Source organism: Mus musculus, chromosome 13 (genome assembly GCF_000001635.26).
Source record: "Mus musculus strain C57BL/6J chromosome 13, GRCm38.p6 C57BL/6J".
In the NCBI taxonomy this organism is placed as follows: Eukaryota; Metazoa; Chordata; class Mammalia; order Rodentia; family Muridae; genus Mus; species Mus musculus.
Genome location: NC_000079.6, coordinates 89987747 through 90015039, shown reverse-complemented (window position 1 = coordinate 90015039; position 27293 = coordinate 89987747). Strand labels below are relative to the sequence as shown.

Below are 27293 nucleotides of genomic sequence, written 5' to 3'. Positions count from 1 at the left end.
CAAATATGTAAATATTACTAATCATAAAAGGTTGATAATTGAAATTGAACTAATGGTATCACCATAGCTCTCTTGATTAGTTTTCATTATAATATGTATTAATCATTTTAAATGTCTGACCAATGACTTAAGTATAAATTCATTACCTTTTTCCAACCAATAACTACATTCTGATGTTAGTAGTATATTGATAAATAATTTAGGCATCTTTTATGGAACTTTACAATTGTAAAACAAAACAAAACCCAAACCCAGTGACAATTCCCTGTGGTCCTATAGGAACCTGCCAACTGTTAGGAAAAAAGGAATAATAAACCATCAGCCTTGGACTTGAAGTGGCTTTAGGAGAGAATGGAGTTGTTCCCTGCCATATCTTTATATCCTTCAGTGATTTGTTTATCCATGCCATTGATCTTTCTAGCAAGAATTAAGTGGTGGAAGGAAGTTAAAGCTTACAAGATGAATCCCGCCCATACACTGCCGTGCCGGTTGCCCAGGTTGATCACTACTCAACATATCAAACTCTGGGTCAGAGAAGCAAAGTAGACCAAGATCCCTAGACTTGGAACACAATTGGCCTTCAGAGATTTTGCTGTATCAGCAGTGAATATGAGGTGACTGAGCATGCTGTCTTCATCTTCTCTGACATCACATGCAAGAAGTAGGGTGTCGTGGTTGCTATCTATGAAAAGGAGTTTTCAGATAATTTTCTTTGAATAAACTGCTTATGTAAGAAGAAGAAGGAAAGGAAGAAACAGAGGAGGAAGAGGAAGAGGAGGAAGAGAAGAGGAAGAGGAAAGGGAAGAAGAAGAAGAAGAAGAAGAAAAGAAGAAGAAAGAAGAGAGAAGAAAGAAGAAAGCAGCAGCAGCAGCAAGCAAGCAAGATTATGGATACATGGTAGTTAGTATATGGAGCTATGGAAAGTTTTCCTAAAGTTTCACAAGACATAAGACAAGGTTATGTGGATACCACTGTCCATGGATACTTCAGTTATATATGTTTTTTTTTTTCTTATTTAGTCTGAGTTAATTGTTTTGTTTTGTTTGTGTTTTTGTTTGTTTGTTTGTTTGTTTTTCCAAGACAGGGTTTCTCTGTGTAGTCCTGGCTGTCCTGGAACTCACTCTGTAGATCAGGCTGGCCTGGAACTCAGAAATCCGCCTGCCTCTGCCTCCCAAGTGCTGGGATTAAAGGCGTGCACCACCACGCCCGGCTTAGTCTGACTTACAACATTGTGTATCTTTATAAGTGATTTTTAAAGTGAAAATAGGCACATGAGATACTCCAAAGTGATCCTTGGTATCAAGATCAATAAAATGACAATAAAATTTACTTCTAAGAAAAATCTAATTCAAATTCTGCTTAATGTCATTAATTTTAATGATGTTACAACAGATATATTAAGCATATAATGATAACAGCTTTACTCTAGAAAATAGTTTCAGACCTTGATTCTGAAACTATTTAAAAAACAAAACATAACCCAGGTTTTGAGGTTTGAATGTTAAATTTACAATTTTCCCTGCTTTATATGGGAGTTGGTAGTGGTCTTCTTACTGTGGAAGAGCATTTGATGGACCTTTAGCATCATATAGAGCCCAAGCAAATGCAGTGCTGCCCAGTCTCTGCAATGTTCGTGGAAACAGAAACAGAGAAGAGGAACAGCTCCCTCAGAAATGATGTGTTTGAAAGAGTGTGGACCTTACTATTTATATATTTACTACTTTGGGGAAGGATATTTTATTCTGTTGCTCTCAAGTCTATTAAATAGTAAAACAATAAATTACCAGTATGTTGTTACAAACCTTTATTCATTGAATTTTGGTTCCTAAAAGGTATTGATCATCTTTCACTATTTGAAGGATATTGAAAACATAATGAATATGTTTTATTCAGTTCTAGTGGAACTGTTCCTGCAGATAGCTTGTCTTTATATTCAGAGTCATTGAAATCCTAAATTAAATGAATATGTCGTGGTGATGAGGAATGTAGTTAGTTTCGAAAAGGGCATTGTGCACTTGGCAAGTGGGAGCTCAAGCGTGGAAGCTAAGCACACGGCTGCCCTCAAAGCCTTACCATTTAGAGGAAAGGGCTGTAGATTCTTAAGTGAGGATTAAGTCTGATTTGAAACTTCCTTGTAAAAGTAGAGAGGAAGCAAAGAACTGAGAGTGGCAGGAAGTGCAGTTCGACTGTGGTCCCAGTCCTGCACATGTCATGGACTAGAACTGGCCCTAAGAGAGGCCACTGAGATGGGGGAAACACACAGGCTTGAAGTATTAGGATGTAGAATTGACAAACATGTAATTGAAAAGATGCAGTAGCAGATAACAGAAGCAGGCTTTAATCTATAGACTAATGTGGGGTCCTTGTTGGGAAGAGGTTTTTGGTTACTAGCAGGGAAGCAAGATACCTGGGGATAATGGAGAATTTAGTTTCAGAAATCAATTTGTGTATGTTGGGACGTAAACGGAGACAGTCTGGTGATCTAACCTCATGATTCAAATTTGGCAGTTCTCAGCGTGCTGCCAGTAGGAAAACCCTCCAGAGTACTCGAGATTACTGACAGAATGGAGAGGAAGACGAGGAGTTGAAAACAAGAACCCGAGCAGCCATTAAAGAACTGATCCAAAAATAGGAGTCTGCAAGGGGCACTGATAAGAAGCACTACAGGATAAAAACCAGACCAGTGACGTGTCACTGAAGCAAAGGCAGTGCACAGAAAATAAACATGGTGACATTCCTTTGGCTTTGAGTCCCTGATGTACTTTGCTAAGACTATTTCAGTGGAGAATGTAGAAAGAATCAGGGAAAAACGGAACAGAAACTTACCTTGAAAATGTTAGGAGTATGGTGCAATGCAGCCGAATATTTTGGAGGAATAATTTAGTAGAGAACCCAGTGCGGTTAAGGTGTGATAAGACTTAAATTGGTTACATGTTTACTATATTCTGTTTTTAAGCATAAATTTAACTTAGTCCCCCTGTTTGTAAGCAGATTTTGTCTGCTACAAGGTCTTATGATAAAAATAAAACAAAAAAATATGGATAGGGTGGGGAAACCTTCTGTGGATCCATCTTTGTAGGAACTCTCTGCAACCCTAGATCGACTGTTCTTCATTTGCATTATTCATAGAGAACGTGAGAGACCAAATAATTAATTAATAAATAATAATTAATTCCCCTGTAAGAAGCAGGCTGGTCTAACAATACCCACTTACAATTGGTAAAGAGAATTTATGAGAAGTATATCACGCAGCATAGACTGTTGTGATGGATTATTTAAGAAAAGAAGCTGGGAAGGAAAGCATAATATCAGTCTTCAATGAATAGAATGCACAGAGGAGCATGTGAGAGAAATCTGAGAAATCATTGCATGATTGGAAATTAGGAGGAGGCAAGGTATTTTTACTAATGTAGAAAGGGGTAAGGAGGGTGAAGGGGTAAGGGGTAGTGAAGGTGAGCAATGTCTGAAGCAGGGAAGAGACTTATCAGCAGCAGTGAGCTTTGTCCCAAGAGAGGCATTGGTAGCAGTACATTGTACCGTTTCCCCAGCAGCCCATTTCCTTATTTGTAAATCTCTAACGTCTGGCGTTTAGATTGATTAAAATTGGAAGGAGTCAATGTTTAGGTTGTTGTTAAGAGTGGTTGGAATTTGTTCTATTGCCACAACTGAAGCCAAGTAACCTTGGTTTCAGGGAAATCCTGATTGGGCGAGCCATTTCCACAGTCGTGAATAGATTGCAGAGGGTTCGTAATGAACTGAGCGATAAGCAACACACTCAACATCCAGGAACCTCCTGTGCACATTGCCTTCCACATGAAATGGCAGGTGCGACTGCTTTTTCCTAATGAACATGGAACATGAGCCAACTGTTTTTTTTCCCCTCAGTGAAAATGAACTCATGTTTACTTCTACAAAAAAAGGGCACCATGTTAAATTCTTCAAGTATTTTCATGTTAAGATTTTTTTAAAGAATATGCAAAATCATCAAATGATCTAACACCCAAATAAGCCTAGTGCTAAATTAAGTTGCCACTAAAAGTTATTATAAAACAGTAGAAGAAACTGAAGGCGCTTGAAAAAAGAATTTAGTTCATACATATGAACTAACCATAATTTTGAAGATTCCTTATTTTTTCTTTTGTACCGAATTTCATGTTGTTTTCATTTTATATTCAGTGATCTAAATGGATTTTATTTTCTCAAAATTTACATGTTATTTTTTGATCGCTAATATGGTAGTATTAAATCAGGCCTAAATTATGTCTTCATGAATGGGGTTCATGGCCCTTACAGAGGAGCCTGAGAGAGCTATTAGTCGCCCACCTTGTCACCAGCAGGACCCAGTTGAAAGGCGTCTTTTGTCAGGAAAGCCCTGGCCACTGACTCTGCTGCTTCTTCATTGCAGGCTTCTCAGCTGCCGAGCAAGGCTTCTCTTGCTTATACGTTATTTGACGCATTTCGTTACAGTGGACTGAAGAGATAAAGACAAGTGTCTTACTTCATCATGATTCAATATAATGTCATAGAGCTTCTCGGCAGAATATTCAGTGTTTCTATTTTCCATCCGTGCAATAGAAATCAAGTGTTGTTATAATCCTGATCCTTCTTATGTAACCTGTTTCATTTCTTCGGGAGTTTTTAGAAGATGCTTTTTGTTCCAAGTGTTCTGAAATTTAGTAATTATGTTCATGTGAATTCCCTTCTAATATGATTTACTTTGGTTCAAAATTACGCTTTTAAAATTAAAATTTGAAATAATCAGCTCGTTTTTATAATTACCTTTAAAATTCCATAGCTCTATTTTGTTTCCTTTTGGCTGAGTGCATTATGTGAATTTCAAAACCTCTGTAGGAACTCTCAGTTGGATTGAGGTCCCTTGAGTGTCCCTTATACCCATCTATGAAGATATAAGATTTAATCCTATCAGGTCCTTACAGCCCTGCCTCAGTAACTTCTGCCCCATTTCCTTCTTCCATTGTTTGTGTACTTGTGTCTCTGTTTCTCTGGCAATGACTGTTGCTGTGTGACTGTACACTCCATGCTTTGGCTCTTGCAGACAGGAAGTGATATTTCAATTTGAGGTCTAGCATTCTCCCTGTGGACTGGACTGGGCCCTGTGGCAAAAGCCACATAAACATGGATGTCACCTTCTTTGAATATCATTCAGTTTCCATTTCTTTCCTTTGCCCAGCACTGGAAACAGGGGTTTGACTGTTTTTTTGTTATGTTTTGTTTTTTGTTTTTACTTAATCCCAAAGCTTATAATTACTGCAGGAGAGCGAGTTAAGTGCAGTTTAGCATTGCCAGAACTGGAGCATCTAAGAGCTAACCTTTAAAAAGATATTTTTGGCAAGAAAATTCCATTAAATACTTGGTTACTATTTATTATGCTCTGTATTTTTTCTCAACCTTGTCAAAAGGAAGGTGTTTACTGAAATGTCTGTCTGCCAAGGTGTTCATTTGTTTTCACTCCTCTGTCTCTAGGTGAAGTAGGACATATCACAATGAATAGTACATTTTAAAAAATGAATAGTTTTTAGATTGCCCTGAGGTAATTACAATGTAAATATTTTGTTTCTGAAAAGTTTGTCATATTTGTGCAATGGCTTCTAATATTTATATGCTTTCACGTGAATGTAGTTCAGTCCTGACAATGGCACAGTTGGTAGGAGTGTGTTATAGTTTCCTATAGGGAGGAGCCAAATTTTTATACTCAGTGTGTACGTGTGTGTATGTGTGTGTTTTATACTCTATAAATTTTTCTAGAAAATATTATTACTAGCCTGAAAAATTGTTCTTTGACAGAGTAAATTAGTTGAATTCAGAGAAAAATGGCCATTGGCATTTTATGCTATGCACTGTAAAGTTATACTTTTGAAATACCTCATAGTTTGGTATTTTGATACATTGTATAACTTTTGCCCAGTGTTTCCTGTGTCACAGTTTCTGTGAGAAACACAAACTATGCACCAGAAGCAGTCATTGCATTCCTAAGAGGTTTTTCCTCTGGTATTGTCTGTCACTCTGGAGGGCTACTGTGTTAAAGTAATCAACCTTGTTCAAATGGCATGTCACATTCTAAGTAAGGAAAGTGAAGACACACACCCAGTCCTCACAGGGTGTGTGTGTGTGTGTGTGTGTGAGTGAGTGTGTGTGTGTGTGTGTGTGTGTGCACATATGCATGCATGCTGGGTATTGGGTTCCTGTTCCTTTATAGCCAATTATAAAATAATGAGAAATCCTTTGATGGTGTTCTTGAATGTCTACTGAAATATACCCACACTGTATTCAGAACATAGAGTCTGCAGTACATTATTCAGAACCACATTACAAATAGGCTTTCTAAAGTAGAGAGTTTTACATTTGCCATATAGCAGAAAGTCGTTTTGACACCACCATCATAATAAGAATGAAGAGACAATTACAACTCACGTTTATTCTCGCAAACATTCTAATAGTGTGCTTTATTTGTGCAACAGTATGATTCAGAAATAAGCAATGGCAAAGTTAACCAAGGAAATAAAAACAATTGTTTGCTTGAAACAGAATCTTATTTTTTAGTCCAAGCGGCCCCGGATTTACTCTGTAGCCCCAGATGTCCTTGTACTCATAGAAATTCAAGTTTCCTGTCCTCAGCTTTCCATGCACTGGCATTATAGGTATGAGCCTATACTGATGATTATATAGTTATAGTTTGAATAGGAAATATAAGCCACTGGATGGCTTGCTTATTAGCTATAATTCTTTTGGAAAATGATCTGTTCAGTGGGCTCTGGTTTCATCTATTATTAGTGATTTTATGTGTTTATGGTACAGTGGCATTGTTGGCAGAGAGTAGGAGGTGCCCGACAGGAGGGAGTAGGGAGCTGGCAAGCATACCCTGGAAGATGTGTCTTGTTTCATGTTCGCTGCTCATGTGCATTCTGAGGTGAGCAGCAATGCTCCGCCCATACTCTCCACCACGATGAGCTGTTTTACTGTAGACCAGGAAGCTGTGGAGTCACAGATCAAGAAGCAATGGGAACCAAATGACCATAGCCTCAGATAGAACTTTGAAATGATGAACCAAAGTAAATCATTGCTCCTTGCAAATGTCTGTCTTGGGAATTTGCATCTTTCATTAAATGTGACTAACATATAAAAAAAAAAGTAATGGTTCGGAATGGAAGAAATCAATATTATAGACATCTGTTTACATGAAGAAAAACAAAGCCTTCCTAACCTAAGGTGGGTTTTTTGGGGTATCTTGTGGCATGAAAGGTAACTGATTTTCATGTGGGTATGCGTCCTTTCTTGTCTTTTTAATATCTTCCATTGTTTACTCACCAGAACTCACTGGAGACTGCATGTTGTTGCCATCTTGCTCCACTTCTGGCTGGGCTAGGTACCAAAGGAGCTGATTGCTGCCTTCCACATCTCTCACCTCTCTCTCTCCTCACTGCTTTTATTCATTCTTGCTCTCTAGGGTGGTGCCTCCTACTTCAGACAGAGCCCTCCTTCCTCAGTTAACTGTCTCTAGAGACATCCTCTTTTGTGTACTCTATCATGTGCCTCCCGAAAGGCCTGATCTTGTCTTAATCCAATCAACATGTTAGTGGAGGTTAGAGTCACAGGAAGTGGGTTTCACCTATATGGATGCCACCAAAGCAGAGCTGAAAAGAATTTGAAATGTTTCATCTAAATTAAACCTTTACTGAATTTATTTTCTCTAATTAATATAGCATATTACCTTCTTACATTCCTTTTATATTTTGTTGAGTATTGTAATAATTGGGGATGATGTTAAATATGCAGAAGAACATGTGTTATACACAAACATATTCCTTTATATATGGCATCTGATATATGCTGCTTGGTATCTGAGAGCAGTCCTGGGACCAAAACCCCATGGCTATTGAGTGGGTGACTGTATTTTGTAAGTCACATAGCAAAGTACTCACTATTAAGAAGTATTTCAAAATTAATGAAGTCCAAAGAAAACCATACTTACTACTTTAAAATACCCACTTTATTAACCACAATGGCAGAAAAGAGCAGTATGTGTCTTAGGTTTAGAACCAAGCGGTGGGGATATGACCATCTACATGTAGAATTAACAGGATTTATTTCATTTTGTTCTTTTGGTAGTTACTGTACCTGATTTTTATTTTTAGTTTTTTACTGACATAAAAAAATGTTGGGGATATGCTCATCAAAACTCAGTAGGGAAACAATAAAAATTTAAAGTATTCTTTGAATTTTCATAAACTATATTTTGGTTGTATTCTTTTTCCTGCCCGTACTTTCCTCAGATTTTCCATTTCCCTACCTGCCATACTTCATGTTCTTTCTTAGTCTAAAGAAGAAATCAAAATTTAAAAGCATACCGGAAACATGGAATATATTTTGGTTGTCCAGGTAATCCTGGGCATGAATTGGCTTCTTGATTGAGAATAAGTGTGGTTGTTTCAGGTATGTGCTTTAGGGCCTAGCAAAAGTTACCTGTATGCGTGTGTGTGTGTGTGTACATACACACACTCACATATATATATATACATATATATAGATATAGATATAGATAGATAGATAGATATAGATATAGATATAGATATAGATATAGATATAGATATAGATATAGATAGATACACACACACATATATATAGATACACACACATATATAGATACACACATACACATATATGTGCACATATATGTGTGTGTGTGTATTTATATATCTGTACAAAATTGTACTTTTCAATTGGAATTTCCTACTTGTAAGCAATGTATTTTCTTGTTATGTTTTCCTTTTCTGAGATAAGGTCTCACTAGGCGGTCCTGGCTGTCCTGGAACTCACTATGTAGATCAGGCCTGCCTTGAATTTACAGAGATCCTTCTGCTGCTACTTACTGAGTACTGGAATTAAAGACATGCACCATGATAGCCTTTAAAAATGTAATTTGATCACAGGTTGTTTGCCAGCTTGGACTAAACCAAATAAAAAAAAATAATTAAAAAATATAGCATAGCTTTGTGTGGATTTCTGTGTGTTCCTCTGCTCTTTTAACATTTTATTGATTCTTTGTGAATTTTACATCATGCGCCCTAATCCATCTCATTTCCTGTCCCTTCATATCTACCCTCTGCCATTATAATCCTTACCCACAAAACAAAATAAAGTGAGAAACCAGTCTAGTCCTGGAAGCTGTAGTAAGGCACAGTGTGTGCTTCAACACACCCATTTATACACACATCTTTATATGCAAATGTTCACTGCAATGAGTCACTGGTCTGTTTCAAGGCCTGTGGCTTCCCTTAGACTATCTATACTGAATCCTCCAGGGACTCCTCTCCCATATCCTGTTATTACCCTGTGTCATGGAGATCCTGCAGCTTTGGATCAGCAGGACCTTCCAGCTCATACACACCAGCAAATTATAGATGGGGTAGATATTGGGAGGGTCCCACTCAAAGCCCTTAACCAGGGTCCAGGAGGAAGCTAAGTTAATAATCCCACTAGTTCTCCTGTACCTATACCACTGGAACTGGCTCTCTAGTTCTGCCCCAGGCTAGCTCACCAAGTGCCACGGCTGGCAGGGTCTCCTGTTCTTAGGCCCTCCAGGAAAGCTCACCTGAACTTCTGCCACCAAGGCTAGCACTATTGTGCTGCCCAGAGGAGGTACAGGGCTTGCTCTTCTGAGTGTTGTGGCTGGAGAGGGGCAGGCATAGCTCTTCTGCTCACATGACCTCCAAGCCAACTGTCCCACCTACTGTGCCCCTCACCAGCTGCAGCCTTTTGGAGAGCAGGTCCTACACCTTGCCAGGGAGGCACATTAAAGGTGGTGGCAGGAATGCTGGTGATCATGGAGAGCTCACCTTACCCTAGTTTGCTGTAGTGGGCAAGGGAGAGGTGACATCTTTGTTTCTTTTCTTTTTCTTTTTTTTCTTAGATATTTTCTTTATTTACATTTCAAATGTTATCCCCTTTCCTAGTTTCCCCTCCCACCTTCCCCTGCTCCACAACCTACTCACTCCTGCTTCCTGGCCCTGGCATTCCCCTCTTCTGGGGCATGGAACCTTCACTGGATCAAGGGCATCTTCTCCCATTGATGACCGACTAGGCCATTCTCTGCTACATATGCAACTAATTTTTCAGGCACTGGCAGAGCCTCACAGGACACGGCTATATCAGGCTCCCGTCAGCAAGCCCTTGTTGGCATTCACAATAATGTCTGGTTTTGAGGATTGTTTATGGGATGGATCCCCAGGTGGGGCAGACTCTGGATGGTCTTTCCTTCAATCTCTGCTCCTAAATTTGTTACTCCTTCCATGGACATTTTGTTTCCCCTTCCACACTTTGGTCTTCCTTCTTGAGTTTCCTGATTTTTACAAATTGTATCTTGGATACTCTGAGCTTCTGTGCTAATATCCTCTTATTAATGAGTGCATATCATGCGTGTTCTTTTGTGATTGGATTATCTCACTTAGGATGATGTCCTCCAGATCCATCCATTTGTCTAAGAATTTCATATATTCATAGTTTTTAATAGCTGCATAGTACTCCATTGTGTAAATGTACCATATGTTCAATTGAGGGACATCTGGGTTCTTTTTAGCTTCTGGCTGTTATAAATAAGGCTGCTATGAACATAGTAGAGCTTGTGTCCTTATTACATGTTGGAGCATATTCTGGGTATATGCCCAGGAAAATAACAAGATGCAACAATTACTTTTCCTTTATATCTCTTAATATCAGTGGACTCAATTCCCCAGTCAAAAGACATAGACTAACAGACTAGCTACATAAACAAGACCCAACATTTTGCTGCATATAGGAAACCCACCTCCGGGACAAAGACAGACACTACCTCTGAGTAAAAAGCTGGAAAACAATTTTCCAAGCAAATTGTCCCAAGAATCAAGCTGGAGTAGCTATTCTAATATCAAATAAAATCAAATATCAATCTAAAGTTATCAAAAAGACAAGGAAGGATATTTCATAGTCATCAAAGGTAAAATCTACCAAGATAAACTCTCAATTCTGAACATCTATGCTCCAAATGAAAGGGCATCCACATTCATTAAAGAAACTTTAATAATGCTCAAAGCACACATTGCACTGCACACAATATTAGTGGGAGACTTCAACACCCCACTCTCATCAATGGACAGATCCTGGAAACAGAAACTAACCAAAGACACAATGAAACTAACAGAAGTTATAAAACAAATGGACTTAACAGATACCCATTATCCTAAGACAAAAGGATATACCTTTTTCTCAGCACCTCATGGTAACTTCTTCAAAATTGATCATATAATCAGTCACAAAGCAGGCCTCAACAGATACAAAAATATTTAAATAATCCCATGCATCCTATCTGATCACCATGGACTAAGGCTGATCTTTAATAACAACATAAATAATAGAAAGCCCATTTATACATGGAAGCTGAACAACCCTCTACTCAATGATAACTTGGTCAAGGAAGAAATAAATAAATAAATTGAAGACTTTTTAGAGTTTAATGAAAATGAAGCCACAACATACCCAAACTTATGGGACACCATGAATGCAGTCCTAAGAAGAAAACTCATAGCTCTGAGTCCCTCCAAAAAGAAAGTGGAGAGAGCACACACAAGCAGCCTGACAGCTCACCTAAAAGCTCTAGAACAAAAGGAAGCAAATTCACCCAAGAGGAGTAGATAGCAGGAAATAATAAAAGTCAGGGCTGAAATCAACCAAGTAGAAACAATAAGAACTATACAAAGAATCAACCAAACCTTGAACTGTTTTTTTGAGAAAATCAACTAGATAAACCCTTAGCCAGACTAACTAGAGGGCACAGGAGCAGTCTCCTAATTAACAAAACCAGAAATGAAAAGGGAGACATAACAACAGAACCGGAGGAAATCCAAAACACCATCAGATCCTACTACAAAAGCCTATACTCAACACAACTGGAAAACCTGGATGAAATGGACAATTTTCTAGACAGATAACAGGTACCAAAGTTAAATCAGGATCAGGTTAATGATCTAAACAGTCCCATATCCCCTAAAGAAATAGAAACAGTTATTAATAGTCTCCCAACCAAAAATAGCCCAGGACCAGATGGGTTTAATGCAGAGTTCTATATGATCTTCAAAGAAGACCTGATTCCAATACTTCTCAAACTATTCCACAAAATAGAAACAGAAGGCACTCTACCCAATTCGTTCTATGAGATGACTTCTTTTTAAATGGCATTAAGTCTCCAGTTTTCTTGTGCTTATGGCCACTGTGAAAATGAATTTAATGTAGAGCTAAACCATGGTAATATTTTCTTCTTTAGCTCCAGAGGAGGAGGCTTTTATGAAATCTCATCCCTGTCCTTTTGACTGAATCTGTAACGGTATGCCCAGCAGCAGACAGTGAAAAAGAACTCTTGCCCTGTTAACGAGCACTGTGCTCAGGTGGAACTCAGTCCTTCCCTTTGAGAAACCATACAATGGTCATATGAACACTAGCAGGAAATCCTGTCTTTGGATTTCACACTCACATACTTGTCTTCTATTGTGTCTTATTGTTGGGGATAACAGTTATATTCATACATTTTAAAGCAACAGAAATAAGTGAAGGCAATCCACAGCAAGAAATTGCTTACTCTGAAGGAAAAAAATACTACTAGATTATTATTAATATTATAATTAATTAAGAACACATTTTTTTCATTTGATGAAAGAGAACATGATGCCGAGATAGGTGGTAGAGGTAGATTTCAGAGAACTCATGAATAAGGGATGAATATGGTCAGAATACACTGTATTCATATATGATACACTTTTTAAAATATTTCTTAATATTCGCACAATATTTTAACAAAAATTAATTTATAAGTAATTTTTTTTCTAATTTTTTTCTGTTAAGGTGAGCTATCTATATAGGGCTGTACTTGGATTTTGTATTATCTCTGTATTCATATATATTTCTTTATTCAAGATTAAAGTGTGGGCATGTTTTCTATGTGTTGCATTTTGAGAGTTTCATGTGCTAAAAACCTTTCTTCCCTAAAAATGTACATCATTTTCAATACCCTGACAGCTGTAATGGGAAGAGGAAGCCCGATATCTTTGTGGGTATGTGTTCATTTGACAGTGTCATCTGCTTCAAAGTGAAGCAGCTTAGCTTTTCCCTTGATGATATCACTTTAGAAGTGACTTGTGGTAGAGATGATATGAATCTGTTTGGATAGATTGATAGACAGACAGATAGACACATGGATAACTAGTATGTATGCTTATTTGAGTTCCATAACTAACACATGCATTCTAATACTTCATTTTGAAGTTCCTTCTTAAAATTCTTTTAAGATTATTACCTCTTACAAGTGTATTCAAGTTGTTATTTGGTATTGACAAATCATACTCTTTACATAAAAAAATACAGTTTTCACAGATTATCAGTTTCTTATAACTCTGCTTTTCTTTTAACTATTACCAATTGGAAATTTAACTATTTAAGTTTTAACTATTCCCAATATTGGATATTTCTTTACCAGTAGTTTATATATGAATGATTCCAATGGTTTTACAGTGAGACATACCCATCCATCTTAGTAATACATGAGTTAAAAGTTCCCATCTGTAACATGTTACTTTTCTCTGAGTGGGGTATCGTATACTTGGGCTTTTGTAAGCACATGGTGAATTATTCCAAGGAGCAGGTGTATTGTTTTCTAATAGGAAGCGAGAGATGTTATTTTTAGGCTGTTTGTTGATTCACATAAGAAATGCATTAGAAAGCAAGGGGGTGGTCCAGCTTTATGTTCCCTGCACTGTATATGGTAAGTACAGTTTCATTCTCATCCATTTTTCCCTCAGAAGAAAGTTTGTTGAAAACAGCATTATCAAATCTCAACACTACTCTCAATCTGAACATGTTTTCCATTCTTCCTTTCTTTCTTTTTTTTAATTTTAATTTTTATTTTTGTTTAGTTCAGACTTGGTTCCTTCAACCTAGACAAAGTTTCAAACTCAGCTGAAGTCATAAGAGATCTCATTTGTTACTGCCTGGACACCATTACAGAAAAGCAAGCCAAAAACGAGCACCTGCAGAAAGAAAATGAAAGGCTCCTGAGAGACTGGAATGATGTTCAAGGCCGGTATGTACACAGTGAGTTTGCGTCAGAAAGCACTGAGCTCTTTCATTGCTAGGGATGTAAGCTAATGATACATAAAAGTTACAACATATGTAGAACAGGCATTTTATAAAATCCCTCCTAATTATTCCTTTACACGATTTTAGTTAGCCATGTTATTAGTGGCTGTTTTGTATTGCAGGAGGGCATTAACCATTTTAGCTCTCTTATTTGGTACAGCCAACAAACAGGAAAGTAAGAAATGATTGGGGATTGAATATCATAGCCCGTTATTACATTAGTAATAAAAACATTAGTCAAAGTATGTTGCCTGGTTAGTGAATGTGCACTTAGTGTACACATGGCCCAGCATAGTCCCCAGCACTTGCAAAGAATAGGGATATTTATAAGGAAAGAATTACTTTAGCTTAAATTTATAGGAGTAATAATTAACAAAAGGAGATGTGAACTTTAAATAAGCACAGTGGGCTTTTTGTTTGGAATCTATGAATAGTAACTGCTTCAAATGATGTGTGTTTTGGCTCTACTAGCGACATTTTTCGACTGAAAATTCATGCTACATTCATTTTAAAAGATGAAGTAATTGTGGCTACTGAACAAGATGTTGAAAAGTCTTTTATTTTCTGGCATTTGCCTCGTGTTCTTTTAATGGTGAATAAGAATGATATATTTCTTTTCAATTATTGCTTTTTCATGCAAATTATAATGAACTCCCACCTGGTATATAATTTGCATTATTCTGTTACACAAAATATATTTGAACTTTATCATGAACACTTATATTCCCACAGAGGCAAACATAGTATGTATATGTTTGTGTGTAGAATAGTATTTGGAATAATTATGTACTGCATATATAATGCTGTTACAAGTAGTGCCATATAGTAAATTTAAAAAAAAATCTTTCTTTTAAGTTAAAGGCATAATAATATCATGCTTCCTATTTAAATATACATGTTAATTTTTAGGGCATCTATTGTGACTGTTCTGTATGGACATTTAGAACTCCTTGGGGAAGTACATATTAAATAGTTTGATGGTTATTCACATATGTACATGAAAATGAGAATAGCTAAAAGAAGCCCATAATAAGTAATGAAATGAATTAGGTAATGTACATAAAATTAGATAACGAATACCCAGTTATCTTTGATTTTCGTACTTAATATCAAGGGAATACTTGTTTTTTTCTTTTTTAGCTTTAAATTATTTTTGTAGTCATGCATATATACTAAATTCATAAATGAGTCAAATGCCAGTTTATATATTTAAGCAGATATATAGAAAAATCAGTTAATTCTTCTTCTAAACTTGTTTTTTTTTTTTTCATTTCATATGAATCAGTATCAAGTATCTGTGTTGAAAAGCATTGCTTGGAATGATATCTATACTCTGATTATATTTTTCTATTTTATATATGAAATTAATCATATTAAAGCAGACAAACCATGGTTGTGATAAGCCCCAGTGTTTTATATTTAAAACCTGGAATATCCTTAGATAAATTTGATCTACAAATTGCCCACAAAGAGTGCAGTTAGTGTACTCTGTACTTGAAGCAGTTACTTTAAAATGTCTGCCAGTGGCTGAAAGAAGTATTGTCTATCAGCATCCAGCTCCATCCCTTAGGTAGCAGGCAGTCGGGAATGAAGATGAACCTGGAGATGGCAGCCTGTGAGGTGAAATCATGAGTATGCTGCACATAAGGAAACCATGAGTGAGCCACACACAGTTTTGTGCAGGGAAACTGTGAGTGAGCCGTACATAGTTCTGTGGCTTACAGGTGCTTGATGTGTTTTCTCAGCTATCCAGAAGGGCCTTTTGCCTGACAGTGTAAAAGACATTTCCGGTCACCTGTCTTTTACGATTGTTCCAGCAATTTTTTCTGACATCACTACTGCAACAGGTGTCTTCTATGTCAACAAACAATGTGTTGCTATTGGAGTGAACCTACATCTTTCAAGGACGGAAACCTCTTGGGAAATTCTAGGCTGTTGTTTATGTATATGATATGAGATTGGTGAATTATCTATTTCCCCAATTTGCTTTTGCTCCTTTTGAGGAGGCAAAGTGAATACTTTGAGGATCTCCCAGTGCATTGTGGTCTTGTCACAGGAGCACATCTGCACTCTTCTCTTCTTCCATCTCAGAACCAAAGAGAGTAAACAGAGCAGTCAGCACCTGGCTTCCCTGTGGCAGCAGTATTGCTTAATACTTGGCTTTCAAGAGATTAGAAATGGAACACTTGTACTACATTCAGAAACTGTGGACTTCAACAGTAGAGAATCATCAGAAATAGGGACCTGTTGTGAGTCCCTGTCACACTGCATTTATACCATAGGTGATGATTGTGATGGTGTTCATGTACGATCCAATCATTTCTTCCCACAGCACTGTGTCCATACTCCAGATCAAAAGAAAAGTGTGTTCAAAAGAGGGACTTGAACAGAACAATAAATATTTCTTCAGAAACTATGGTAGGAAGGGCTGAATTGTATTAAGCATTGAGTAGAAAATAAAGTGAGCTAATTTAATAATGTAATTGTACTCTTATTATTCCTTAAAAGGCTTAAGTTCTCTTTCAATAGATATGTATACTAATAAAATATTACCCATTGTTTACAAATTATATGTATTTTTACATTTTAAAACAAAATTAAATGGTAATAGAATTTATCTTGAATTGTGCATATAATTTTAAATTGAAATATATATCAATGTTGTGATCAGAACTGAATATAAATTTTTTTCCACTTTAGAATGACAGGAATAAACAAGGCTTGAGAGAGGAGTAAAAGATTGCTGATGAATAGAAATTGTGAATTTTAATGCACAGGCCTTAGCATTGTCTTGCTATTACTGCTTAATTATTGCTCAATAATTGTGTTCTATGTTCTCTTTCTTCATTAGACTGTTTGCTTTTTTATACTTTAAACACATAAAAGAAAATCATTAGAAATTTGTATTGAATTCTGAGGTTATTATATGTATTTATTTATTGGATTTCCTACTTCATTTCAAACAATAAGTCTCAACTTCTGTGTTACTGAATAGGTCTTTTGTTTGCAGTCAAACCTCAGTTTAGAAATTCTCTGGCTTTATTCTGAGTTACAGTCATTAAACCCACAATAGGAGGCAGTCTTCATTAAACTGAATTAGCAGGCCTTGAAAGCTCTTTCTCTTTGTGTTTGTATCTTCAAGGTGGAATCACATTATCTGCAGATGAATTCAGTCTAATTTTTAAAGACCTTAGGGGATATGTTTGTGTCTCCATGGCAGCCCATTAGATTGTTTAAGAACAGTTACAGAAAACCTTGTCTTCAGAGAACATAAGGGACAGCTGTGGCCATCCTCTTCCTGGCCTGGAGCCTTATTCTGTCTCTGCTTTCAGCCTCTACTCCAGCTCTTCTCAGCCACCTTGAGCCACTCTGTGCTATTCCGATTTGCTGTGTTATTCAATCTTGACCTGGTGTAACTTGCACCAGAACTCACTGTTAATATAATGATTACTGTATCCTTCCTATACCATATGCCCACACGTGTGTGCCTCTTATTTAGTCTGGACTGTCAGCTTGTTATTTTAATTGGGATATTATTTTTGTGTGAACTTTTCTTGTTTTTGTTTCTGCTTTTTTTTTTTCCTTTTTGCCACTCAGTTCTCAGAAATATTTTATTCTAACAACTCTATGCCTTTTTAAATTTATTTATTTATTGATTGATTTTCCGAGACAGGGTTTCTCTGTGTAGCCCCGGCTGTTCTGAAACTCACTCTGTAGACCAGGCTGACCTTGAACTCAGAAATCTGCCTGCCTCTGCCTCCCTAGTGCTGGGATTAAAGCCTTGTGCCACTACTGCATGGGTATTTATTTACTTATTTATTTGTTATCACTTTTAAAAATATCTGTCCTGGGTTCACCTTGGGCATGAACTTGCCAGACAGTCCCAAGGTCCCCAGAGGACTCTCCACACTATCTTAGGATCACTGGTTAATAGAACACAACATTGGTTCCAAACCAATCTTGATGGGCCTATGACTGCAGGAGCAAGGACACAGGAGCCCTGCCTGACGAGCAGCTGGAGTTCCTTCTGATCAGTGCTGGTTTTTTAACCTTGGTTTCTAACACAACAGACAGGACCATGGTCTCCAGGGGAGACACCACTTTCAGGTGCTGTAACATGCCCAGGATTTTGGGATTCCAGGTTCCCAAGATAACAGGAGCTTGGTCACACCAGGATCTCAGGGTCTCAGAGGAAGCTTGACTGCCAAGAACTCTGACACACCCAGAATCTCAGGTTCACAGGAGCTTAGTATCATAGGATCACAGAGAAAGCTGGACTCTGAGGAGTCCTGAATCAACTGGGATTATAGGAAGAACCTCATAAAATTGCAAAGCTTCTGTAAGGCAAAAGACACTGTCAGTAAGACAAAAAGGCCACCAACAGATTGGGAAAGGATTTTTACCAATCCTAAATCAGATGGGGGACTAATATTCAATATATACAAAGAACTCAAGAAGCTGGACTCCAGAAAATAAAATAACCCTATTAAAAATGGGTACAGAGCTAAACAAAGAATTCTCAAATGAGGAATATTGAATGTCTATGAAGCACCTGAAAAAATGTTCAACATCCTCAATCATGAGGGAAATGCAAATCAAAACAACCCTGAGATTCCACCTCACACCAGTCAGAATGGCTAAGATCAAAAATTCATGTAACAGCAGATGCTGGCAAGGATGTGGAGAAAGAGGAATACTCCTCCATTGTTGGTGGGATTGCAAGCTGGTACAACCACTCTGATAATCAGTTTGGCAATTCCTCAGAAAATTGGACATAGTACTACGGGAAGATCCAGCAATACCTCTCCTGGTCATATACAGAGAAGATGTTCCAACTTGTAATAATAGCACATGATCCCCTATGTTTGTTACAGCCTTATTTATAATAGCCAGAAGCTGGAAAGAACCCAGATGTCCCTCATCAGAAGAATAGATACAGAAAATGTGGTATATTTACACAATTTATACACATTTACACTACTCAGCTATTTTGTTTTGTTTTGTTTTCTTTTGTTTTGCTTTGTTTTGTTTTTGTTTTTGTTTTTCAAGACAGGGTTTGTCTGTATAGCCCTGGCTTTCCTGGAACTCACTTTGTAGACCAGGCTGACCTCAAACTCAGAAATCTGCCTGCCTCTGTCTCCCAAGTGCTGGGATAAAGGCGTGCGCCACCACTGAACTCAGCTATTAAAAACAATTAATTATGAGATTCTTAGGCAACTGGATGTTCTGGACGATATCATCCTGAGTGAGGTAAATGAATCACAGAAGAACACACATGATATGCACTCACTGATAAGTGGACATGAGCCCAGAAACTTAGAATACCCAAGATACAATTTGCAAAACACATGAAACTCAAGAATAAAGACCAAATTGTGGCTACTTCCTTTCTTCTTAGAATGGGAACAAAATACCCATGGAAAGAGTTACAGAGACAAAGTTCTGAGCATGAAGGATCGACCATCCAGAAACTGCCCCAATTGGCGATCCACCCCGTAAACAACCACCAAACCCAGACATTAGGCAGATTCCAACAAGAGCCTTCTGACAGGAGCCTGATATAGCTGTCTTTTGTGAGGCTATGCCAGTGCCTGGAAATACAGAAGAGGATGTTCACAGCCGTCCATTGGATGGAGCACAGGGTCCCCAATGAAGGAGCTAGAGAAAATACCCAAGGGGCTGAAGGGGTTTGCCACCCCATAGGAAGAACAACAATATGAACTAACCAATGCCCCAGATCTCCCTGGGATTAAACCACCAATCAAAGAAAACACATGGTGGTACTCATAGCTCTAGTTGCATATGTAGCAGAGGATGGCCTAGTTGGTCATCAATGGGAGAAGAGGCCCTTGGTCCTGTGAAGGTTCCATGTCCCAGAAGAGGGGAATGCCAGGGCCAGGAAGCAGGAGTGAGTGGGTTGGGAAGCAGAGGGAGGAGGGATAGGGGATTTTCAGAGGGGAAACTAGGAAAGGGATATTTGAAATGTAAATAAAGAACATATTTAATAAATAAAAAAAAAAGGAAATAGAAATTTAAGATGTTAGTAAACATTTTTAAAGTGTTCACCAATATTAGCTACTGAGGAAAATGCAAATTAAAACGTCTTTGAGATCCTGTCTCAAAAAACAAAACAAAACAAAACAAAACAAAAATAATTATCCTCTGGTCTAACTTCCTAAGTCCCTAATTAATGATGAATTTTGGCATTATTATTGCTCTATTCGTCATCAAATTTGAAAGGACAAATATCATTAAGTCTTTCCTCCTTGCTGCTACTCATATGTAATCTAGTTTGAGCCTGGCTTTAGGGGTGATCCTTGGACTATTTATAATCTGCTTTACTGGTCTGTGCGTGAGTTTTACCTCTACAAGCTTAGCAAAGAATCCCATTTCTCTCCTTGATCAATGCTCTGACCTATTAATTCATGCCCAATTCTTCAGATAGACAGTTGTCTGGAGGCAAGTAAGAAATAAGGCTTAGCAACATTATAATGCTCTGGAAGATTTGTTTTAAAGATGTTTAAGACAAGCTATGCATGTCTTTAATAAATTCTAGATAAATGACCAATATTCTCTGAGTTTGTTGAGGAGATAATAACTGAGAGTAAATTTGTGTTTTCTCAGTGTTTATAAATTTGATACCATACAGCTCAAGTTTTTCTGGGAAGTGTTACCCTGTCTTATGACTAGTTTATTACAATAAACCATAAAAGCAGAGAGGGTTAAGCTACATGATTTATAACTTTTTCTCCATAACAAAAATTATGTTCCTCCCAGTGCAATCATGGTGTATGTATTCAGACTAGTACTACTTTATGAAAATTATATGAAATTTTAGTTCAATAGTTTTTAAATTTAATGTGTTATACATGTTGTAGTTTTCATAAGGTTGTATGGATTAGCTTGATAGTTCTTGACTGTGATATTTAGGTTTATATATATATATATATATATATATATATATATACATACATACACACACACACATATATATATATACATACAGATATATTCTCATATGTAAATTTCTTATGTTATTACATTAGAACATATTAAATGAAAATATAATAATATTCATCTGACAGTTTGCATCTGAAATTACATATACAGTAACATACCCTGCTACCCAACACATAAAATAACTCATACATATTAGCAGTATCTTGAAATAGCAAGGACTGACAGGAAGCAGATATTTCTAAGCGGTACCTCAGACCTTGGTGTATCTTGTAGCCAATGAGGAAAAACAAGTCCACCAAGCTCCTTTTGCCAGTGTGATGTGGTTGAAGGGATATGTATTCCATCCCATGCCCTTTAGGAAGTCTTCAGCCCCTAGCATGGACACAGTGCTGCTGAAGAACTCAGATTAGTCTCTTAGCTTTTAGAACCATTCTCACACACTTAGAAAGACTACTAGGAAAAAAGACATCTCCAAGGACGAGGACTTCAGAATGTGTGTCATGTAGCTCTCAAACTAACCTAGTGCCAGGTGGTTGCCATCGTGGAAGAGAAACTGTAGGATATAGTGTTGAAAACGAAAGGTACTCTTGGAGATGTGTAATAAATCAACAATTGAAAAAAATGTGCTCCTGAGCTCCCTTTATTCGTTTATGAATGTGTATTGACTATCTCTGCTAGGTACTGAGAATGAAGCACTTGGTAGAACACACATGTTCTGTGGTCTCATGGAATGCCACTAAAAGAATGTGCACTAGTTGGTTCCAGAATTGCTTGGTTAGATATTCCTTTGTACACTAGAATAAATCCTCTGTATTTTAAAATTGATGTGTTGTGGGACACATTAAGGGCCTATATGAAAATTTTCACATTTTGATACTTTCGTTTCTGATTATCTCATCATAATTTTGTGTATATATGTACATATTTAATTATTAGGACACATGTGAGACACATAGAAAGTATGTTTAGGAACATAGAATAATCAAACTAGTAAAGGAAAAATTCAGCAGAATTTGACTATATTTAGAAGAATACTTTCAACGAAATAAATGTGTTTAAATTTATAAAATAGTTGTTTATTCATAGCATGTACACGACTAGTGTCTACAACTTTTATTAGTTTGCATTCTTCCTCTCTGTTGGGATATTAAAGCAAATGAAATTCCCTTGAGCATTATAACATTCCAGGATTAATTATAATAGAGAATTTCATTTTTTTTACATCTCCAAAGCTTAAGATATATACTTCTTTCATCATAAACTTTATATGATTGTTTACTTCTTTATACTTCTAGATTTGAGAAATGTGTGAGTGCCAAAGAAGCCTTGGAGGCTGATTTGTATCAAAGATTTATCTTGGTGCTGAATGAGAAGAAAACAAAGATCCGGAGCTTGCATAAATTGCTAAATGAAGTCCAGCAGCTGGAGGAGAGTACCAAACCTGAAAGGTAGCATCCTTTTGCTGCTGGGGAGGAGAGGAGTAGCTCTCAGTAGAATGCCTTTGCAGACTTGCAACATTAGGTATCAACTTTTAGTAATGTGCATTTATTTATTTTTTTTTTGGTAGTCGTTTAGCCATTCTAGCTTGAATGAGTATGTTCTTTACACAATTTCTCAATGTCCTCTCATGGTTTCCTTTAACGTACAACATACAGTCATAGCATACAACTTATTCATTTGATTCTTAGACATTTATTTATTTATTTATTATATTTAATTTTTAGACATTATGAAGAAAGAAATTCTATCAGTTAACAAAACCTTTCACCTCCTCCAAGGCTACAAGTTGTTGCAGATCTGTAATCTTATCATCTAAGCAGTGCTAACTTTAGCTCCAGCTAGTGAATGCTAAATCCTGTGGTGCGTTTATGTTGTCTGAGGAAATATGTTATTTTATCCTATCTTTGTCAAGTTGTTGTTGTTGTTTTCCCCTTTCTAAAAGTATGTGTACACTTGATTCCTAGGGAGGGGGAATTATAAGTTACGAGTGGGTAGTATAGGTTTGGGTAATTTCAAATGTTTTTAGTCATTAACTCATACAGATTAGATTCTTTTGCCTTGGCTCTAAAATGAAGTAGAGGTTTTTGCATAACATAGTATAAAGAAAGTAAATTTAATTTGAGCTTTTTCCAAGTCTGGTACAGAGTGCTACTTGGATGTGGTACTAAACATTGATATAAGCTCTCTGTGCCTCATTTTGGGGTCAATTTAATAAAATTTAGAACTGCATTCAAATCATTACAATGCTGAGCACTGGCCCACTGAGATAACTAGGTGGAATAGTGTTTAAATAGTTAAATAAAATAGTTGTTTATTCATAGCATGTACACAGCTAGTGTCTACAACTTTTATTAGTTTGCATTCTTCCTCTCTTTTGGGATATTAAAGCAAATGAAATTCCCTTGAGCATTATAACATTCCAGGATGAATTATAATAGAGAATTTCATTTTTTATATCTCTAAAGCTTAAGATATACACTTCTTTAAATCGACTAGTAAAACGGGATAGACTAATTCAGTAATTAATGGTGAACATTAGCCACAGTTCAGCTTACCAACTAAAAGCCTCTTCCTCTTAAGGGATTTAGGCTTTAATTCATCTCATCTAGTTCACTCACCTCTGTCTGAGCAGAACTTTTTTTTTCTAGAAATGTTTTTCTATATTTTCTTACTGGTAAATGAGCTTGTCAGCAAGAATGAATCGAGGATTTCCTGGTCCACCTTTCTCTATTTCCAGGGAAAATCCGTGTTCTGACAAAACACCTGAGGAGCATGGGCTTTATGATGGAAGCACCGATGAAGAAAGTGGAGCCCCTGTGCAGGCTGCAGGTGAGAGGCTGGACCTACTCTGGGTTCATGTGTCACATGGGCTTATCACTGTCATAAGAAACCAAATTGAAAACACGTATGAAAAAAATTTTCCATGAAATTGATAAAAAATTTTGCCCTAAAGAATTTTTACCCTAAAACTTTTAAAATATTACATTAATATTAAAATTTATAGTAGACTGTAGCAGTTAGTAATAACAAGGCACACAAGCAAATACACACACACACACACACACACACACACACACACACACACACACACGCAAGTTAACTAGATGGACCTTGACTGTTAAATGAGAATGCATGAATAAGAAGGCAGATGCATCTTATGTTAAATATCACCAGCTCAGAATCAGAACTTCAACTCAGTGAGCTCATGGAGCTGGGGCTATAGCTGAAGCAGGGGGAGGCTGAACCTGTTCTTACGCTTTAGAGAAGAGCTTGCTATGGAGTGAAAGGGCGCAGAGAGAAAAGATGTCTAGTTGCACTGTTTTCAAGCAGTTTTTATCTTACTGGCTTTTTGCTAGTGCGTTACGGTTTCAGATCTTGTGTTTTTATTGGTTTTATTTGAGTTTGTGTGTGTCTTTGTGTGCCTGTGTATTTTCTTTGTTTTCATGTGGTTGTTGTTGTTTTACTTTCTTTGTTTTCCTTTGCTTGCTTGTTTCGGAAGTGGGGATGAAAGCTACATTTGAATGCATAGAGTGAAAGGGATGAGATAGAGGAAGGGAACCCCTGATTAGAATATATTGTATTAAAAATTATATTCAAAAAACAAATAACTTTGAAAAAGGGATAAAACCCCGAAGGGAAAAGCATCTTGGTTTATAATTTGTTAGACACCTGCAGGCCTGTGAACCATGTCCTAGCAGGTATTTAACCCTATGAGTTATTTTCTAGGGTTATGTAGAGGCAGTATAAGTGCATAGTAATATATGGGAGCAGTAGAAGTAGGCAAGCCCTGAACTCCTATAACACTGAGAAAGTTTTGCCTAAACCCCATATAAAACCAGTTTTAGAAAAGAGGCTTATTAAACAAGTGAAGTGATACATCAAATTTTATTTAAAAGATCACACAGTCATGCAAAATGCACTTTCAAATGTGAGACTTTTTCTCACGTCCAGGAAATATTTTCTTTACATTTTCCCTATTTAAACAATTTTCCACTCTCCACGCCTTCCCACATTGCCTCCCTACAACTTCTTCCATGAGAAACCTTGCTCCCAGATTGATAACCTTTTGCCCAATTATTTTTGCATACATCTATCTACTATGTGTAGTTATATGTACGCACAAATATATAAATACAGCCTGCTTAGATTGGTTTTGTTTTATATATATATATATATATATATATATATATATATATACACACACACACACACACATACATACATATACATATATATATACATATATATATGGCTTCAAAGAATTGAGTTGGATTTTTGATGGGGATTGCATTGAATCTGTAGATTGCTTTTGGCAAGATAGCCATTTTTACTATATTGATCCTGCCAATCCATGACCATGGGAGATCTTTCCATCTTCTGAGATCTTCTTTAATTTCTTTCTTCAGAGACTTGAAGTTCTTATCATACAGATCTTTCACTGCCTTAGTTAGAGTCACGCCAAGGTATTTTATATTATTTGTGACTATTGAGAAGGGTGTTGTTTCCCTAATTTCTTTCTCAGCCTGTTTATTCTTTGTGTAGAGAAAGGCCATTGACTTGTTTGAGTTTATTTTATATCCAGCTAATTCACAGAAGCTGTTTATCAGGTTTAGGAGTTCTCTGGTGGAATTTTTAGGGTCACTTATATATACTATCATATCATCTGCAAAAAGTGATATTTTGACTTCTTCCTTTCCAATTTGTATCCCCTTGATTTCCTTTTGTTGTCAAATTGCTCTGGCTAGGACTTCAAGTACAATGTTGAATAGGTAGGGAGAAAGTGGGCAGCCTTGTCTAGTCCCTGATTTTAGTGGGATTGCTTCCAGCTTCTCACCGTTTACTTTGATGTTGGCTACTGGTTTGCTGTAGATTGCTTTTATCATGTTTAGGTATGGGCCTCGAATTCCTGATCTTTCCAAGATTTTTATCATGAATGGGTGTTGGATTTTGTCAAATGCTTTCTCCGCATCTAACAAGATGATCATGTGGTTTTTGTCAAAATTTTTAATAACTGCTGTGGACATTGATTTTGTTCTTCAGTCTAAATAGCATATCTCACCAGCACACATGGGGATAAAAATTATTGATCAGAAATATATCATTAAGTGTATATACATGAGACTAGGACCTTTATGTGTTAAACCTATTTTTACCAAAGCTTGAATATAGTTGTACCATTATATTTAGCAAAATTTCTCTTCTCTGTTTATTATTATTCTTTTATTTTATGTGTCATTGATCTAATTCTCACTCAAATATATAGTTGATATACAAGCCTCTGGTTCTTTTTTATTTTCTGATTATTTGGTCTTAATAAAACTGCATCTCAGATTTGAAGCTCTTGATTTGGAATCGCAAACCTCAGTGCACAGGTCTGAGAAGAAGCATTGCGTGTTAGCTACGGGGACTTTGTAGACTCCACGTCTCTGCAGTGAGGTGTCTCCCAGCCTGCAGGCAGCTTATCCATGCTGCAAGCTACATCAGTTCAATGCTGGTCTTGAAATGTGTGTGTTATGATTGTGGGCGTGAGTCTGAGTTGCTTCTTCTTCCTGAATGTCTTCTAGCATCTTGGTTCCCTGCGATATAAAAAAGCATGTGGCTTTGATGTAGATCTGCCTGGCTCAGGTGTGCTGCCTTCATAAAGTCATTGCATGACTGCCCTATTCTTTTGTGATGGCTGTGGTTTACTGAGGTGACAATCTATTGATTCAGTGATTCAACCATCTATTCCAGGAAAGATTGATCAATTTCGTTATCTACTCCTTCATTTGTTTATTTACTTATTTAATTTATTTGAGACATAGCATCTCTTTGTAGCCTGACTGTCCTGGAACTCCCTAGGTAGACCAGGCTGACCTCAAATTCACAGAAATCCTCTTGCGTCTGCCCCCTTAGTGCTTGGACTAAAAGTGTGTGCCACTCCAACCTGAAACGTGGTTACTATTATCCATTTATCTAGAAGTAGGATCTGTAGTTTGAAAGAAATGTGTGTGGAATAATTTAATGAGTAAAATAATTTTCCTTGTTTTTATTATCCAAAGCTTAAAAATTTCCTCTGTTGTTAGGGCTATTGCAGACTTATTCTTGGTAAATAGGCCAGTTTAATAGGCTGTGTCATGCTTATAGCATGAAGACCTTGGGGGCCAGGAGATAGA

The 27293-nt window shown here is 36.9% G+C and overlaps 1 protein-coding gene across 4 annotated transcripts in view; it reads left to right on the top strand.

Moving 5' to 3' along the window:
• Window positions 1–27293, top strand: part of Xrcc4 (X-ray repair complementing defective repair in Chinese hamster cells 4) — a 240695-nt gene that overhangs the window by 74569 nt on the left and 138833 nt on the right. For all 4 annotated transcript variants that reach the window (NM_028012.4, XM_006517041.4, XM_006517043.4 and 1 more), the window contains exons 4-6: window positions 13956–14122; window positions 22434–22586; window positions 23876–23967. In NM_028012.4, coding sequence (NP_082288.1) covers window positions 13956–14122; window positions 22434–22586; window positions 23876–23967 — 412 coding nt within the window. The remainder of the gene's footprint in view (window positions 1–13955; window positions 14123–22433; window positions 22587–23875; window positions 23968–27293) is intronic.